Here is an 18,692-nt window from a genome sequence, read left to right as displayed (position 1 = left end):
CGAGTCCTGTAGTGGCGAGAGAAGTGGACTACGCAAGCTGCATGAAGTAGGTTGCCTTGCTTATGTCTGCAATATCAATGAACAGAAAGGAGTTGCATGGATGATGTCACAAGAAGCAACACTGCACTTTCCTTGATTAATTCATTGCTTTTTAGTATTGTAGGACAGGAAAGGGGTACTTCTTAGGCCTTATTGAATATTGTAATGGAATAACATGCTCTCAGAGATGAACTAAATAATCGATAATGAACATGATGTTTAGATATGATGTACACATGCTTACTGAGGATCAACCAGTATCTTCTAAGTTCTATGTTGATCAGTCCTTTTCGTGTGTTACTTTAAATATTATGCTATATTGGTTGGTTGATGATCTTGTGCCATTTATTCGGTTCTACCCTCTCAAAATCAAACATGACTTCTGCTATTTATGAGCATTACCAATTTCATGCACAATCATATCCTTGTAACATAAGCATGATGAGCTTTTTGGACAGTACTCATCGCATACCATCATCACATAAACACATGCATTACCAACTTCATGCACAATCATACCGTACCATCATCACATAAACACATGGATGATTGAATTCATGCATAGCCATTCCATATCCTTGTCCTTTTCTCTTGTGTACAAGAAGAAAGCGAACCAGAATCTGAACTGTGCAGAATGGCCATTAGTGGTCCACTAGTCCATGGCTGTTCTCTATGTTGACTGTTAACAAGAAAGGGCGTTGGCATCTTTTCAATGCAGTGTAGGTAGAAAGGGTGTTGGCATCTTTCCAAGAACAAACATGATAACTGTATTTTACTGTCACCCAAATCTCATTCTCGATGTTAATTAAGATATGTCCCATTTTCACGTTAGACTACTACTAAATATAATGCTATTTTTCCCTTCATAAGTTTACTATTAGGATACAATTCCAACTGGGTTAGCATTTTTGCATCTGACATATATATATATATATATATATATATATATATATATATACACACACACACACACACACACCCTGTTGTATTCTTGTATTAACATTCTCAAGTATTACATAGCTTCAATGGGAAGAGTAGTGTGCAGGACAGAAGATGACTATATAGGAACCACATTTTTGTGTCAATGTACTCTAACATATGGCTTTGAACAATTGAACATTTTAGACTATTTGTATTTTGTAGTTTTACTTGATACTGGTGATTATATAGATGTTTGAACATTTTACAGTAATGATGTTTTTTGTTATATATATGCCTCTATTGAAAGAGTTGATTTTTTATAAATCGTGTTATTGAATGTATTGATTTGCATATAATATGTTGTTATGAATTTTATACTTGTTTTGATATAACCTGTTTAAAAAAAAATAAGATATTCTTGTCATCATATAGCGGACAAAACAAATATCATAGCCAAAACTGATTAGAGAAGATACAAACATCGGATATAACAAACAGTTCAAACAAAACATAAAAACACCAAACAGGACAAACAGAACAAACAAGACAAAAACAAACATCAGACAGAATGGACAGAACAAACATATACGAAACAAACGCCGGACAAGAAAAACGCAGTGTTATGTTCCTAAAGTAATCAAACAGTGGTCAAAAAACATCATTGTCCATGAGAGCATGGCAGTAATGTAATGGATAGGACGTCCTGTCCTAATGGACAGCAATCAAACGACCTCTTAAGGTACTCCCTATTGTTTCATTAGATCGCTCTCCTTTAATTCTTAATGTGCACTTTGGCCAGCATTGTCATCCGCTACTTTAAATACTAAAGCAGAATGTCGGCAGTTAGTGGAGCAAGTGTGGAAAATCCCTGTTTATGAAATCCTGAGCTCTGAGCTATCTATTTGGAAAAAGTCTGTAGGATGGACCCAGGACAGACTTCGTAGTCTTCAGTCGGCTATTGACATTCCTCAAGGCGAAGTGGAATAGGGTGTTTGGGGTGCGAATGTGTGGCTCTTCACCTTGTGCAAGGAACTTCAGACCACTTTAATGGAGGAGGAGAGTGTCTGGAGACAGAAATCAAGGATAAAGTGGTTAGCCAAGTGAGACCGAAATACAAGGTTTTTTTGTGAGAGTTACTTTGTTGACTTATTAGCAACAATGGCAGGTAGTGGTGCTCCTGGGCTCTTCAAGGGACAAAAAATCTAACATGAGATTAATGATGTCACTGGGCCATTTCTTTAGAGGAGCTCAAACATATTACTTTTACCTCGATCCCGACAGTGTCCAAGCCCGGATGGTTTTCTGACCTCCTCCTATCAAACCCATTAGGAGGTGGTCGGGCGGGATCTATTGAAAATGGTTAATTCCTTTCTTAACACATGCAAGGTAGTTAAGAAAATGAATAGGCAGATTGTGCTCATTCCAAAAAGAGAGAATGCCATACTTTAGACCTATTCCTTTGTGTAAATCTACTTACAAATTCATTTCTAAATTGATGGCTTGCAGGATGAAAGATTGTCTTGCGACAATATTAGATGCTAGTCAATCTGCTTTTTCGCCTGGGAGATTTGTTCCAGATAATGCAACTAGTGCTCATGAGATCATGAATTCCCTGAATCGGTCATGTTGTCTCAAGATTGACTTGGCAAAATCCTAAGACTGTGTTAGCTGAATAGCTGGTCCTCTCTCCAGACATCCTTACATGCTTTGGGTTTCAGTGACGTTTGGGTCAATCGGCTACCAATATGCTTCTCATCTGCATCTGCTTGTGTTATGACTAATGGGTGTCCCATAGAATATTTTGATCTTAAACATGGGCTGTGCCAGGGAGACCCTTTGTCCGTGGTGATGAAAATGTTTACCTGCCATCTGAAAGCCAAGGTGACTGCAGGTTTGCTCAAAACACTCTATTTGGACTAGATGGGGGCCTGTCCTCCGATTATTTCATATGCAGACAATGTGCTCATCTTTTCTAATACTTCTACTAAATCTATTTCATAAATACGTGCTTCTTTGCAGGATTTGGCTGGTTGTGTGGCCCTCAAGACAAACGAGGAAAAATCTGGTTTTATATTCTTTAATGCCAATTCTAATCAGATTGATGCCCTACATAGGATTTTAAATTGGCTAACAATTTCCCTTCCTACCACTTATTTGAGCCTGCCCCTATTCATTGGGAATATCTGTTTGGAGACTTGTTCTCCTCTACTAGACAAAGTGACTAAAAAATTGGCTACTTGAAATACTGAAACCCTTTCTTGTGCAGGAAGGCGCTGCCTCGTTAAATATGTTTTGAGCCACGTGATCGACGTCTGGAGTGGTATTTTCTATCTTCCGCTGGTCATCATTGGGCAACTTAAAAGGTACATGGCAGCTTTCCTCTGGGGTGAGCAGGCTGATAATAGAAGGCCTGATTATAAGGGTTGGGCAAGAATGTGCCACCTGATAGGTGAAGGAGGTGTAAGACTTTGAACTTTGCTAAGATGGCTAGAACTTGCTCTTCAAGTTGGTATGCAGACGCCCTGTTTGGTTGGAGGGAAAGGGAGGGAAAGAGATGGAGGGAAAGGGAGGGAAAGGAAAGGAAAGGAAAGGAAAGGAAAGAGAAAGGAAAGGGAAGGAAAGGGAATGGAAAGAGGTGATTATAAAAGCTGTTTGGATAAAAGTGAGTGAAATGGAAATGAAATGATTTAATTTATAATCATACCCTCAATAGTCAAAAGGTTGGGAGGCATGGAGAAAAAAAACGTGGAAGGGTATTGTGGGCAGCCAACACTTTTGCACTTAATCCCTTTCCTTTCCCTCCCAATCCGTCCGATTTGGGAGGGATTGGATTTACACTATACAATCATTTCCTTTTCTTTTTTTTTCCTCCCCTCCCATCCAAATAGATTTTCTCTCTTTCCCTCCTTTCTAATTAGCCAACCAAACACAGGAGGGATTGCTCAATCCCTCCCTTTCCCTCTCTTTCCTTCCAACCAAACAGGCCTGACTAAGTGGTGGTCTGTCCTTGTTGCTAAGAAATACATTAAGTGGAAAAGCCTTTGGACTGTCAAAACGAAAAGGAAAGATTCTTGCTTGTTTCGAGGCATTATTCGCAGTTGGAGGAAAATTGCTGGGGTGGTTCAATGGCATCCGGGGGCTGGTAAGATTAGTTTCTGGTTCCACTACTGGTCGGAAGATGTATGGTTCATTGTCTTTCCTCTGAGGATTCTGAGTGGGTCGGTGAATGTATGAAATACTCCATCAGGGACTTACTACAGTCGCACATAATTCGTGACTAGGTTTAAAGATTTTATGTTGAGGGTTGGAGTAGATCAACCTTCCATCTGTTCGACTGAAGATGCTTTGAGATTCCTAGATAAAAGGTCTCAAGGATATTGGTCTAGTCGATGCTGACAGAAGAAAGCACCGGATAAGTGAAGAGAGTTGGTCTGGTTTTCGCCGACCAAACCCGTTCAGTGGTTTACATACCTTGCCCTTGAAGATTGCCTCCCCACCCAAAATCAGATGCAAAAAAGAGGATTCCAGTTGGCTAATCAGTGCTATATTTGTAAATTTTAGGAGGAGAGCAATTTCCATGTTTTTTTATGAATGTAAGCTCGCTAAGTTAGTTTGGACTTCTATACTAGCCAAGTGCCGTAAGAAACTATTCCATTTTCAAAGCTTGGTTGAAGGACTCAAGAGGTGGTTCACTAGTGATCTGAAGGGAGGCTGGTTGTCTAGGTGTTGGAGACTTGGTTATGCCATTACTATTTGGAGCTTTTGGACCTCAACATACAGGTTCATGTATAACGCCACTGATGTTAATATCAAAGAAGTCAAAAGAATTGTGAAAATTTTTGAAGACGTTTGCATTGCAAATGCTAGGAATGACAAGGAGAATCTGTTCACCAGACTGTGGCTTGTGACTGGTGTTGCAGCAGATGAGTGGGCTCATCTTTAAACGGGTCAGATATGCCTTCAAGTGTTTTGTTTATGCAGAATGGTAGGAAACAAATTGCCTTTGGCGCAAAAGGGTGCAATGGGGATATCTGCTACCTCGGATCTCATGAGGTTACCGGGGATTTTGTGCTGCCTGAGAATGAAATTCTTGATAAACTGATGTGCTGTATTGATGCTCATTTTTGGTCCAGAATTCTGCTGGTTTCTAATCACAGGTTTTGGAAAAAATGGCTGGGGGACTGCTGGGCAGGCAACTCCAATTTTGACCGCAGGCACAATCGAATTGCAAGTAACGTTCAAAAGCTGGAGACCTGTAAAATTGAACCGATGTGCAGATTTCCTTGCTATTTTGATGTTGGCCATTTCTATGTTTGTTTGTTGTCCCCCCTTTTCATTTTGACTGCTGTTTACACCCTGTCTAGTCCTTTCCTGAGGTCTCCTATTGCTTTGTACAGCAATATATTATAAATGCCATGAGATTGTACTTGCTATTTTGTTTAATTCATTTTGGAGGGCTCTCCTCCAGAAGGGCTGTTTGGGCATATGCATCAAACCCACTTCTCAAATTGGTGAAGCACATTCTCGGTTATATCAAAGACAATTGATGAGGGATGGAGATTCTGAATGGCAGCTGTCTTGATTTTATGCCCTCTAGGATGCAGATTGGGCAGGACGCCCAGAAACTAGAAGATCTGCAACTTGTTTTTGCACATTTCAAAAAGTGTAAATTGCATTTCCTATAGTGCCAAGAATGAAAAATTGTCACTGGAGCCATGGCATCTACTGCTGCAGAGTTCACGTAGACACACTTAATATTTTTGGGACTTACCTGCTGCTTGGAAGCAGTGCCGAGCCAGAAACTTGACTGACGGCCGCTTGGTATAATTTTTTAACGGGCACCAATATGTAAATGTGAAAAAAATGCTTAACATACCAATATAAAAATAAACAATTTATTGGGGTATGCGGGGACAGTAACAGTTACTGCCCACACCTGCATCCATCCCTTCTCGTAAATTGATATGTTTGATAGTGGTTCTTATTCGCCATTGTCACAAGTACCATTATCGAGGTTTATTAGCGAGGTCTTGCTCCGGTCATTGTCACAACTTTGTTTTCCTCAATAAATTCTACATAATTTGAAAAATGAAAAAATATAAAAAATCACAGACAAATTTATGAAATCTTAACATTTGTACTGAAGATTTCAGAAAAACATTCATAAACATTGAAAATGATTATGGAAGTGTTCAAAGAAACAACGAGGCTTTAAAATATATTGAAAAACATCTTTTACAAAAAAAAGGAAAACAAGAAAAAACGTTGTTAAAACATGACATTTTCATCTTTGACATTTTTTTTAGAGTACCATGTTTTTTTCCCTCTCTTCCTTGCTTGTTTTCCATTTTTAACACGTTTTTCTCTAAATAGTGATATTTGGTGACAACCGTCTGAATGCTATACGGGACTTCTTACTTAGATTTATGTTCTGCAAGTTTTTTCCATTTTGAATGCTCTGCAAAATCGTCCTTACGTCGGCGATAGTAATAAAAGGTCCTAGATAGAAGGAAAAGGAGCACCTCCAGCTACATTTTCCTTATGAGATTGAAGTACGTTTACGTTCTTTCAATAACCAATATCGAAATATGATATATACTGAAGTATAGTGCTTACCACAAGAGTACAGTGATTCTGTTAAAAATAATCATCTCAAGTCTGCAATTAAACGATAAAACCCCATGACGTCAAGCATTATGAGAATAAGTTAGCTATTGCTATGAGTTTCAAAGCCAATTGAAACACACAAGAGGGTTCGACATAATTATCTAGACAATTGGTTTGGAATGAAGAAAATTCGACATCATTTCTGCTGCACCAAAATTTAGGACACAGATTGCTTCTCCTACATGTTCTCGTCCAACTTTATTTGTCCTGAATGCCGGCCGAGATCTCTGTTTCAAAATGTCAAATATGAATATCAATTACCCTGATAATTCCAACTTCCAGAAACATCAGGTATCTAAGCAGGAAACCCATCAAAATCAACACAACTTTAGCAAGCGAAGTTTTGAAGCATCCCTTGACAACAGCACGTACGAAAGTAGAGTAATAGGAATGTATTCATGGATTAACTTAAGACCAAAACGACTGTGTATGGCTATTCCACTTGATATGGAAGCTATTTTCTTGCACTCGATTTCAAAGAGGAAGCCAAAGTTTTTTAATTTTAAATACGAGATTATATCTTTCAGTAAAGGCTGGCTATCTAACAACTATTCATTCCATAGACCACTGTATCAGATTCAATCTCTTGTGCAAATACTATCCTAAAATAAACTAAAAGGTTTGCTGCCTTGAATAGACTACATTTCCTGATTTTACAAATCTCAAAACTTTTTTGTCCATTCTTAAAAAGTAGCCCAACTGCCTTCTGCAATAACCAGCAGAAGGAAAAAATAACAGAATGGTGGTTGTCCCCTTATGAAAGGACCATCATGTGAATACAAACAAGACAGAAAAATCCTCTCGTTTTGAATTAATTGAATATTTTCACAATCATCTAAGCTTGAGCAATATCCAACCATGAATAGCCTAAATGATGTCACAAGGATCAGTTTTGCAATGGGCCTCTATGGTGGGATTTTCTTGCAAAACCACACGGAGACATCAGATGTTTGTGCTATAGGTAAGCACCTAGAAAACAATTTCTTAAAGATTTTCAGTTATCTATAAAACATCAGGATACTCCGAACTGTTAAATGTTCAGATCTCAGAAGCTGGGAACGTGGCAATGATGGTTGCTTGTTGGTGGAAGAGATAAAGCTGAAGCTGCATATTGCAAAGATTGACAAGTTCCCAACATGTGGTCGTCGTGATGGTCTTTGCTGGTGATGGTGCGAGCAGCAATGCCACATAGGTGAATAACAACTGACATTTGTAAATTCAAGCTTTTAACTGATTAAAGAAGACAAGCAACAACAAACAAAAACCATGGAATATGTAGTTTCTGGAAGACCTTTATTTAACCACAGAATCAATTGTCAATGTCTTTCAGTTATGCAGAGCAGAAAAACCCAAGGAAATAGAGGATCAAGATCGCACTTTATCTCCAGATATCAGATCAAATGAGATCCCATTTTCTTGGAGACAATCTTCTAGATTGGTTGGCCCGAAAATGACACCAGGGGTAAAAACACCACCCTTTGGTAGGTTGCCACGCTGTTCAAGTAGAATGAGGGCACACTGCACCAAAGCTATAGGAGTTGTTGCATACCCAATTTCAGGTCCTGAAACTCTGGTTATAATTTGCTTGTCTGGTTTTCCCCTAAGCTTGCTTTCATCACTGTATCCATGTCCCACGAACCACATTTTGAAGGTGGCACTTCTTACCTCTTCTTCTGTTGGTCCTGTTCGTCTGAACCAACCCAGTGTGAAAATTTCTGGGTAGTTCACTAAAAGATTGCGACCAATCTGCACTTTTGAAAGAAGGCCAATGATAACCCCAACAAAAATAGTACGAGCAACAGCCCAGAAGGACTTAAATCCCATCTTAACACCAAAATGGACTGGTCTAACCGTGGACCAGAAATTTGTTCTCTTCTGGATATGCTCTTCACTTTCATTAACTCCAGGGAGACCATGTGGGTTCTCTGCCAACGTTGTGAGTGTCCTTTTGACAACAACAGTATCAGCTGATGGCAATTTCACAGCCCAAAGTCCTAGTGTATTGTGATGCTCAAGCGAGCCTCCCTTATTTGGTGGTGGGCCTGGAATCTGCAAGCCAAGCACACATCGTTACCAATCACCTTAACAAATCTCTGTGTGTGTGTGTCTCTCTCTCTCTCTCTCTCTATGTTGTATGTGTATGCACACACACACACAAGATAACTATACTTTGAGTTACATTAAGGAGAAAGACTTCGTTTCATGCATCGAGCTCAATATGAAAAGCTAACTATTTCAAGCATACAGACATATAAGACATCACAAGCATTTCCCAACATTATCCAAAGAAATTTGTGGAAATATATGGTTCAACATGAAATCTTCATTGGATTAGCGTTCTCTAGTAGACTAATATTCCTCAATCCAGAGCAACATATGTGGTGCAACATGAAGAGTTCATTCTGCGTAGCTCTACTTGATCTAGGCAATGAGGTTCAACAATGAGGACTTCCTTTTACCTTTGCCAGACTCTGTCGACTGCGAACAGCAAATGTGGTTCAATATAAATACTAATTCTATCTTGGTGAGCATTACCTAGTGCAAGCAAACTCACGACCAACTTTTAAGTTGCCATTTCCATAGGAAAAATCAAAACATTTTACAAAGCCATAGTGAGCACATTTAGATAACAAAATGCTATGAACTTTGATGTACTGCACTTCTTGTGCTATATATCTCCAAAGGTGTGCCAGGCATGTGTTGATCCAGGCTGGCTGTTGCATATAACGGAAATGCCAAGGCCTTCACTTAGGCACTAAAAGGCCTGGGCATCAAACATTTGAGAAAAATAGCTTTTATTAGTCTTTTTTTTTTCTTTATATTCTTACATTGTTTCTTGTTCTGTTGCCTGGGAAGATTTTTTCTGTTCATTCATTCATTCTTCTTCTTCTTCTTCCTCTTCTGCTGTATAAGGTAGTCTTTCTTCTTCTTGTTTTATGCAGATTTTCTTTTCTTCATTCTTCTTTTTCTTCATTCTTCTTGATGTTGCATGCTACGTCACACAGACTCTTCAAAAAGTGTGCAGCACTCGCGTAGATGCGATGCGGGTGCGGGTGCAGGTGCGGCCCCAACTCACACCCCAACTGCATCCCATTTATTCCTTTTTTTTTCTCTCTCCCATTCTCTTTCTTTATTTACAGTAATAAAAGTTTAAAAAAAAAAGACAAATTAAGTGATGAAACAGCCATATATATATATATATATATATATATATATAGAAAAAATGGTGCATCCCGTGGCCAGAAGGGTTTTTTTTTTTGTTTAATTTTGTGATGCTAAAAACTATTGCAACTGGTGAATTCTGTGGCTAGAAACCATGGCCAAAGATTTGCTGTTGTCGAATACTCCATTTGTGACACTTGTTAGCTTTCCAAAATTTAAATTTACCCATCAGGCAATAGACGTTGGCCAGCTAGTTTCAATTCACCTCTCTCTCTCTCTCTCCCATATATATATATATATATATATATATATATATATATATATACACACACACATTATAGTCACAAAAAGTGTTATTTTCAAACAAAACGCAAGAAATTCATTTTCCAAAAAAATGGGAAAAATTCGTGTTTTAAAAAAACGAAAAAAAATGAAAAAGACTTGAAAATGTTTTTTTGGCATATTTTTGTGACGACGCACTCATTTTTTTGGGGTTTATTTTTTATTTTTATTTTAGTAATGATATATATTTTATTACTAAAAAATATTAATGTTTTTATTTTATATTAAAAATAATTTTTTATTTTAACCAGGCCGGGCTGGGCATGGGCTCGAGTTTCGGGTGTTGGGCCGGCCCAATAACCAGGTCTCCGGTTCGGTGGCATAACTTGTAATATTTGAAAATTATAAATGGCTTATGTAAACAGATAAAGAAAGGTTGACTTCATCGATTATACCTGAATCGAATTTGCAGAATGGAAATGGGTGTTCTAGCCTTCTAGCGTTTCTGAAAAAAGACAGTTATGCGTGAGAGTTGGAGAAAGGAAGTGCTCATTCAATCCATTGAGGTAGGCAACAGATTTCATTCTTCGTTTTCTTTCTCTTTAGGACTTACCCAAAGTTTAAATCTCTTCTTAGCCATCTCTCTCTTCCCCATCTCTCTTTCTGTCTGTTCTCCTTCCATCTCTCTCAATTTTTGTCCATTCTTTTCCCCATTTCTCAGTTTCAGCCATTGCTCTGCTGGGTTTCCAGTTTCCACACAACCAGCGGTCCTCTCAGTGTCTCTCACTCCTTGTTCAGGTTTTTAGTTTCTCGCATTCTTATGCTGATGGGTTACATGTTCGTGTGGATTAAGGGGCTCTAAATGGACTGTACACATCATGCTGAAGCGTGTCCATTAAAAAACTGTGATTACTAGGTCTGTCACATGGGTGCTGACCACGTTGTAAATTTGCTGCTACACCAGAAATCAGGTGCACACTCGATGCGAAGTGGGTGCAGCTGTTAATAATGCATGGTTATTGTGTTTATGTTATACATATAATTATAATCATATAATATACTGATATACATATATGTAAAATCATACATGTATTGTCTTGTTAGGTTTTTATTTTATTTTATTTTCCCTAATTTTTACGATTTTTCTTATGTCACACGGGTACGGGTACGCGGACACGACAATTTTCAAAATTTTAGGATACGCGGACACGGCGAATTTTATATTCTAAAAAATTAAAAAGGATAATAAAATTTAAAAAAACATTAAATTAATAATTCACTCTTACAATCTCATATTTACTATCGTGTGAATATATATATATATATATATATATATATATATGATAAAGTTGTGCAACCACAAGTCCTTCATATGTATCTCCTCCTCCTCCACCGATCACCCCTCAAATCTTTGTGTGTATCTCTTCCTCTGTCTGTCTCTCCTTATTTGGTATCCAAGCCTTGGCACCCCTATATCCTAGGTAACCAAACCAACCTATGTCACAAGGGAGCAGTACCGATACCAACCCGGTATGGTACCCATACGGGGACCAGTACACTGGTGGGTATGGCACAGTCAAAATCGTACGGAGTATGGTCTTGACTCTTGTATCTAGGAACCATCTATTTTAAGACTTAGTCAAAGTTGACAGTCTTTTTTTTTTCAAAACTGAGGGTTTTTTTTATACTTACTGTGTATATACCATGGCTATGCATAGTTGAAAAGCAACTGTTTCTAAAGAGATTCAAGAAAAGAATCTCAACAAGATAATCAAAATTAAATGATAAAGAAAAAAAATCTTTCCACATAATCATATTTAGTTTTCCATGTTTATCGCCAAATGGATGCCAAGATTATGGGAATGTCACTTATTTAAGCTCTTTGATTTGCATTGTATAATCAAGGCTCATGATGGCCTTTCATGGTGAAAAACCACACACATTTAATGTGCCTTTTTTTTATTTATTCTACTTAATTTATATTTTTCCAACAAGGTATCAGAGTCGAATGGTTGTCGAAGAAGATCGAAGCCCAAAGATGGTCTGTAGACGACCAAAGAGATCCTTGCCTTCTTCATCAAAGCGATGACTTGATCTTGTTAAAGAAAAACTTCATGAAACAAAATTGGGCTCGCCAAATCACCACCAAAGAGATGGAATGATCCACTTACAAAGTTCTCCAGCAAACTTGGACTTTCAGATCTATCGTCAAGTTTGAGGAAGGATTAATGGTAAGGTTGAAAGTCAACCGTTTCTAAAAAAATTCAAGGAAAGAATCCCAGCAGGATAAATCAAAATTAAATGATAAAGAGAAAGAAAATCTTTCCACAAATCATATTTAGTTTCCCATGTTTATCATCAAATGGATGCCAAGATTATGGGAATGTCACCGATTTAAGCTCTTTCATTTGCATTGTATAACCAACGCTCTTGATGGCCTTCCAGGGTGAAAAACCATACATGTTTAATGAAAATAAACTTTCCATTGCCTTTTCTTATTTATTCTGCTTATTTTATATTTTTTCCACATGATATCAAAGTAAGATGGTTGTCGAAGAAGATCGAATCTTAAAGATTATCTGTAAACGACCAAAGAGGTCCCTGCCTTCGTCATCAAAGCAAGGACTTGATCATGTTGAAGAAAAACTTCATGAAACAAAATTGGGCTTGCCGAATCACCACCAAAGAGATGGAATGATCGGCTTACAAAGTTCTCCAGCAAACTTGGACTTTCAGATCCATCGTCAAGTTTGAGGGAGGATGTGTTGATGATAAGGTTGAAAGGCAACCGCTTCTAAAGAGATTCAAGGAAAGAAACCCATAAAAGAAAATCAAAGGTAAATGATAAAGGAAAATAAAATCTTTTCACAAAATCAAATTTAGTTTCTCATGTTTATCATCAAATGGATGCCAAGATTATAAGAGTGTCACCTATCTATTTCTTTTGAATTTGAATAACCAAGGCTCATGATGGCCTTCCATGGTGAAAAAACATGCACATTTAATGAAAATAAATTTTTCATTGCCTTTTTTTATTTATTCTGCTTATTTTATATTTTTCAACACATACTATTTAATGCTATAAATGAATAATGAAGGTTAACTGTATATTTAGTACAATAATAATAAAGATGCCGTAATAATGAATGATAATGATATATTTAATGCTATAATAATGAAGCTTAACCAAAAAAGAGGCATAATAAAAGGTAAGAGAGAGATAGAGAGCCATTACTGAACCTACTACATACAGACTGTGTTAATGAGGGGATTTAATGAAAAAAAATTTTGTATCTTGATTTCTAAATAACTTCAATATAACTTCTAAATAAACCTTCCAACATAAAGACTAAATTTCTCACAAGTCATAAACAACTAAACAAGTAAAAATCAAGATACAGAAAGAAAAAAATAAAAGCACTAAATACTTATACAAATATGAATCATATATATATATATATATATATATATATATATATATATATATATATATATATATATATATATATATACCCATGTTTTTTTAATTCTCCATACTTGTACTCAAACCGGTACATATATAGGCATTCGTACCCATACCTATGTGACATAGCTACCAACTCTCCAACAAACCATTCTTTGAAAGAAATTTCTTAGGAACCATGTCTAACACTAGTTATTTTCTAAACTGGTACTTGTCCAACAAATTTCAAACCCCATCTTGCTTGAACTTGAGATGTCACAATTGTTAAGATGTATAATTAGTGTATCCCTGGTGATCCTATCCAGCAAAGCGAAAAGCCAGCTTACAATAGAGTAGTTGAAATTCAAGAACAAGTCTATATGTTCGGTCAAGAATTTTTTACATTGAAATAACACTAACTTGATGGAATCCCAGAAGTATAGCTATATGAAAAATTTGTAACAGTCCATCGAAAGTTGGAAAACACTACAATGCAAAACTTAGGAGACTTAAACCAAGCAATATTACCTACATAGAATCATCAAGAGTCAATCAAGGAATGAGAAGGGAAGGCCAGTCCCCTTTGCAAAATCACTTTTTGGGGAGGATACTTCAAGTCCCCATCCGATAGAGAACCCCCTTTCTATGGTTTGAAGCACATAGTTCCCCATCCTACCAATATGGACCTATTTATCCTATTATTTTTATTGCCTTAAAAATGTAAACTATGAGTTCAGCCAAGAAATTCACAGTAAATTAATGCTGGAAGTAGAAGACAAGGTTGATTACGATCAAGAAGACCAGGAAGAAGGATTTGATGTAGAAAAAACAAAGAGATCTGAGACCCAAAAGTAGATTAAAAGAACGAAAGCTCTGATTTTTATATTCCTAGAGTATAGTATGTTGGATACAAGCCAAGAAATGCCGAACACATAATGCATGACAGTAAAAAAAAAAAAGAAAACTTCCATCTATTCAAGTTCATGACTATGTTTGACAAATAATCATGTTTCATGTCATTTACCACAAAAAGATAGAAACGAAAAAAATCTGAGTAGATAAATCAAGGTTTGATTAGAAGAACAAAACCCCAAACAAAAATGATGAAAAGGAAGAGTCCTAAAGGCATTCAATTTTTGAGGCAGAAGCACCAATAGAAGTCTTGGAAATTCATTCTGCACTTCTGATGCAAGAAACAAAGGTTTTAGAAGATAAAAAATAAGTCCTCTTTCCAAACCTAAAGAAAAATGACCTCTATTTTCTACCCGGTCATATGGTAAAAATTCAAAGATCAGTGAGCAGATAGAGGTGCCAATGGCTATACAAGGAAGCAGAATTTAGCCAACCTTCTTGCCTTTTTTTTACCAAAGAAGATACATAAAGTTGTACATCAAAAAATTATAAGTTTGTCCATTTAACGCAAATAGGTGTCTTAATCAAGTGTCACTTAAAATATGAACTGCAAACAATACTTGATATCACTACTTAACATAAGGTATGTAGATTGGAAGCAGATGTTAGTCTATCAATTCACATGAGGAACTATCCAGGGATGGATTATGCTGCATTCGACCCAACTTCACTCTATCTCAGAACCCAACTTCAAACAACTTGACTTATATTTACACCATAATCTCTACAATTTGATCTCCTTCGAATCAATGGTCGAGATGATTCTCATCAAGCCTAGTATGTAAGGGTGTTTTCACACACACACAAACATAATAATATATATATATATATATAAAAACTAGTAGGTACTAGACAGTTAGATGCTACACAGATAAGGAATAATTTTAGCTGATTAGCTCTTGATCTTTTCCATATTTGGTGGTTTCGAGAAAAACAAGAAAAAAGAAAACTGATGGGCATTTTCGTCATCAAGTGTTGGATTACGTCTTTTTCCTCCCTGTTTTTCTCTCAACTGTTGATCCAAAAAAGATCAAAGGCTGAGATTATTCCTTATCTGTCTAGCATCTAAGTGTTAACTCGTAAACCTTAAATGTTCAAAGTTGTTAAATTTAATATTTGAAGCATCCAATCCAAGCATTGTAATTCCAAACCAAGTATTTTTATCAGCACGAAGTGCATGTTAATGTGTATAGTATGTTTTAGTTGTTCCACTGTTATATGATCGTAGTCATTTTTGCCCATCGGAAAATTTATTTTTATTAGTAATTTGAACATTTGTCCATCCAGTTTTATAGGCTTCCTCTTTTTGTGAGAGGATGGAAGGTCTCCAGCCATTCACAGTCTAGGCAGCCCCTAGTGCTGTTGACTATAACCGTGGTGACAATACGTGAGGGTGTAGTTTTCCTAAAGGCTTAAGTAGCAAAACCAAGCAAACCAGTTAATCAAGTGCGTGTTACCTTATAACGTTAAAAGCTGTTTGAGATGTTGATGCCTCAAATTCCTAACTTCCTGAAATTGATTTAGCTTCATTATGAAAGCTTAAAGACAACTAATCTTCTGAATTGCTCATAGGTAAACTAGCATCATATTTCATAGTACCTAACGCGAATAAAGGGCACTGCCCATTACTCTATCGAATCTTCAACTGGCTGTCGTACTCCCATTGAGTCTTCCCTCGGTTCCTGTTTGCTCCATAAGAAAGCAGCTACTGATTTTGCCTGCCCCTCCTTTTTAGGGTAATGTTGCTAACCACACCAGGGTTTTAAGTATAGGAACACCTACTAAAAAAATGCATTCGGATGCCTAATTCCTTTCAGAGAATTGTGAAAAACTCGTCCTCCTCAAAATTTTTCTGTAACGAAAGATCAACCCCTGCTGTTTCTCCATATTCGAGTGATCCACGTCCTGTGTCCAGAATTCGAAGAACTCTACTGCTCCACCCGTGGTGGTCAAAGAACACGTGGAACTATAACCATGCTTTTGATGAAGGAGAAAGACTCTAGTATAGGTACGGTGGATTTTGATTACCTGGAGTTTTGGAGGCTTCGGCCGCGACCTCCTCAGTTTTTGTAACTCCTCGACGTTGGCCAATCCCAAGACCGATGATTCCAGGGTGGCGATGTTCCCCACGATCCGCTTCTCGGACTCCAGAACCAGGTAGGCTTCGACACTATGCGGCAAAGAAGGAGGTACCCATTGACGGGAATTGAAGAGGACGCCCATTTCCGCAGGGATCGAGTCAAACCCGCAAGCGGAGACAACGAGTGCACCGGTCTCGGCGGCCCTTTCCCGGTACTTCGCCTCCATCCGCTCCATGAATTCCGGTTCCCCTGTTATGTCCAGGTAGTCCGTCCCGGCCTCGACGCAGGCGGCGACGACAGGCTCGCCGTAGAGGCGATAGGGTCCGACGCAGTTGAGAAGGAGTCTGGCCCTCCGGCAAAGGGAAGAGAGGGAGGAGGGATCTGAGACGTCGGCCTTGAAGATGGGCAAGGGAGGCGGCGGAGAAGGGGCCGTTGCCCACCTGAGGGCAGCCTCCACCTTGGCTGGATTCCGGCCGGCGAGACCAATTGTGGTGAGAGCATGAGGTGGGGAGTTAAGGAATCGGAGGACCTCCCTCACCACGTACTTCCCCGTGAAGCCTGAGGCACCAAAGATCACCATATCGATCTTCTCCTCCTCCATCTCTCTCTTGTTTCGTGGTAAACTGACTAGGGAGAGAGTCCGCCCGAACTTTTATTACAGTCGGCAGAGAGACAGCAGATACTTAAAGGTAATAACCTGAAACCCAGTTCCACCCTCCTCTGCCTTTCACCTCTCAGTAGAGTGTAGGGGAGGGACACAATCGTGCTCCTCCATTGAAATTTGAACATGAAAGAAGGGTAAAAAGAAAAACGAAATACAGCTCAAAAGACAGGTTGGAGCCCCCTCTTTCCGTTTGTCCTCGATTCACAGAGTTGCGTCATGATCGATTGAACTTTCAACTGAACCGGATCATCAATACTTACAAGAATCAAATTGACAACCAAACTCACCAACAACAATCAAACTGACAACCAACTCTCACCAACTCTCATCAGTCTGCTAAACCGATCATGTAGGAGACGCCCCTAAAAGTGATGACTATCTCTTCAACGTCGTCAAACTCTACTGTTATCTTGGTTTTTTGGACAACTGTTCATAAAAAAATATTAAAAAATAATCACTGGAATTATGAATTTATCCACTTATACCAACCCTTTGAAAGAAAAACGGCTTGCCCGTCGCTAGAGTGGCGAGAGCAGCGGCTCAAGATTAAGGTCTTTACCATCGATGTGCCACTTTCACTGGACAGCAAGAGGCGACAGTGGTGAGTCAATAATCCTCACTACCCAAGGTACCAAAATGGTGGTGAGCTGATCCTTCATTCTGGTGAGGAGAGAGCCATTTTTCTAAATTGTTTATTTATTAAAAAATTTATTTAGGAAGATAATTTTGTTTGGATTTTTGTTTCAATATTTTTTATGATGAGCTGTTGTTTCAGAGATATGGAAAAGTTGAGAGAATGATTTGAGTGTTAGAGTGAAATATAGAACTGATTATGTACACACTCTTGTAAAATTATGGTGTATATAATAATCAAAATACTTTTACTTAATGAAAAAAGGACAAAAGTGGTTCTTAAAAATTTTAAAAGTTTAAAATATACAGTACTTTACAAAAATTTTCAAAAATACCCTAAGATTCCTTTTTTTTTCATTTGGTGCATGGGTGTGCATGCAACTGGATCTCATGAAAACAATCCCTATTTTTGCCTTTGTTTGTGAGACGTCAGTTCTATTATGATTAGTAAAGAAATGGACATTTTAATCATTTGCACAAAAAGGTGACCTTTTATTTTTTTCATTTTTGTCCTTAAATGGAAAGATTTTCTTTATCAATCATAAAAATCATTTGGGTGACTTCAAGCCCTAACACAGTGCCCATGTTTGGTCACAAAGATATAACAAAAAAAAAATGAAGAGGACTTTCCTAGATTATGCTGCCAACATGAGAAGATATGCCACATGTTTTACTATAGGGGTATTTTGATAATTTTATAGGAAGCTTTTCGAATTCTACTACTCTTCCCCTTATAGGGGAAGGGTCTTCCATTTAACCAATAATTTTCTATCCATAACGCATGGTCCCATGTTAGGACCCTAACATATTACATGCTCCCAAACTTTGAATGCCAATATGATGTTTTTTCCAAAAAAATGAGATGTAATTTGTTTTTCACTCATTTGCT

The 18,692-nt window shown here is 37.8% G+C and overlaps 1 protein-coding gene across 1 annotated transcript; it reads right to left on the bottom strand.

The window, feature by feature from the left end:
- Nucleotides 1-6,612: 6,612 nt before the first annotated feature.
- LOC116257872 (probable mitochondrial saccharopine dehydrogenase-like oxidoreductase At5g39410) lies at nucleotides 6,613-17,538 on the bottom strand. Its single transcript, XM_031634877.2, has 3 exons — nucleotides 16,454-17,538; nucleotides 8,005-8,676; nucleotides 6,613-6,854 (listed from the first exon to the last, which is right to left on the bottom strand). The coding sequence occupies exons 1-3, from the start codon at nucleotides 17,105-17,107 to the stop codon at nucleotides 6,729-6,731; spliced, it is 1,452 nt and encodes a 483-aa protein (XP_031490737.1). The 5' UTR covers nucleotides 17,108-17,538; the 3' UTR covers nucleotides 6,613-6,728.
- Nucleotides 17,539-18,692: the final 1,154 nt, after the last annotated feature.

Source organism: Nymphaea colorata, chromosome 7 (assembly GCF_008831285.2).
Source record: "Nymphaea colorata isolate Beijing-Zhang1983 chromosome 7, ASM883128v2, whole genome shotgun sequence".
NCBI lineage: Eukaryota > Viridiplantae > Streptophyta > Magnoliopsida > Nymphaeales > Nymphaeaceae > Nymphaea > Nymphaea colorata.
This window is presented reverse-complemented; position numbering and strand designations above follow the sequence as displayed.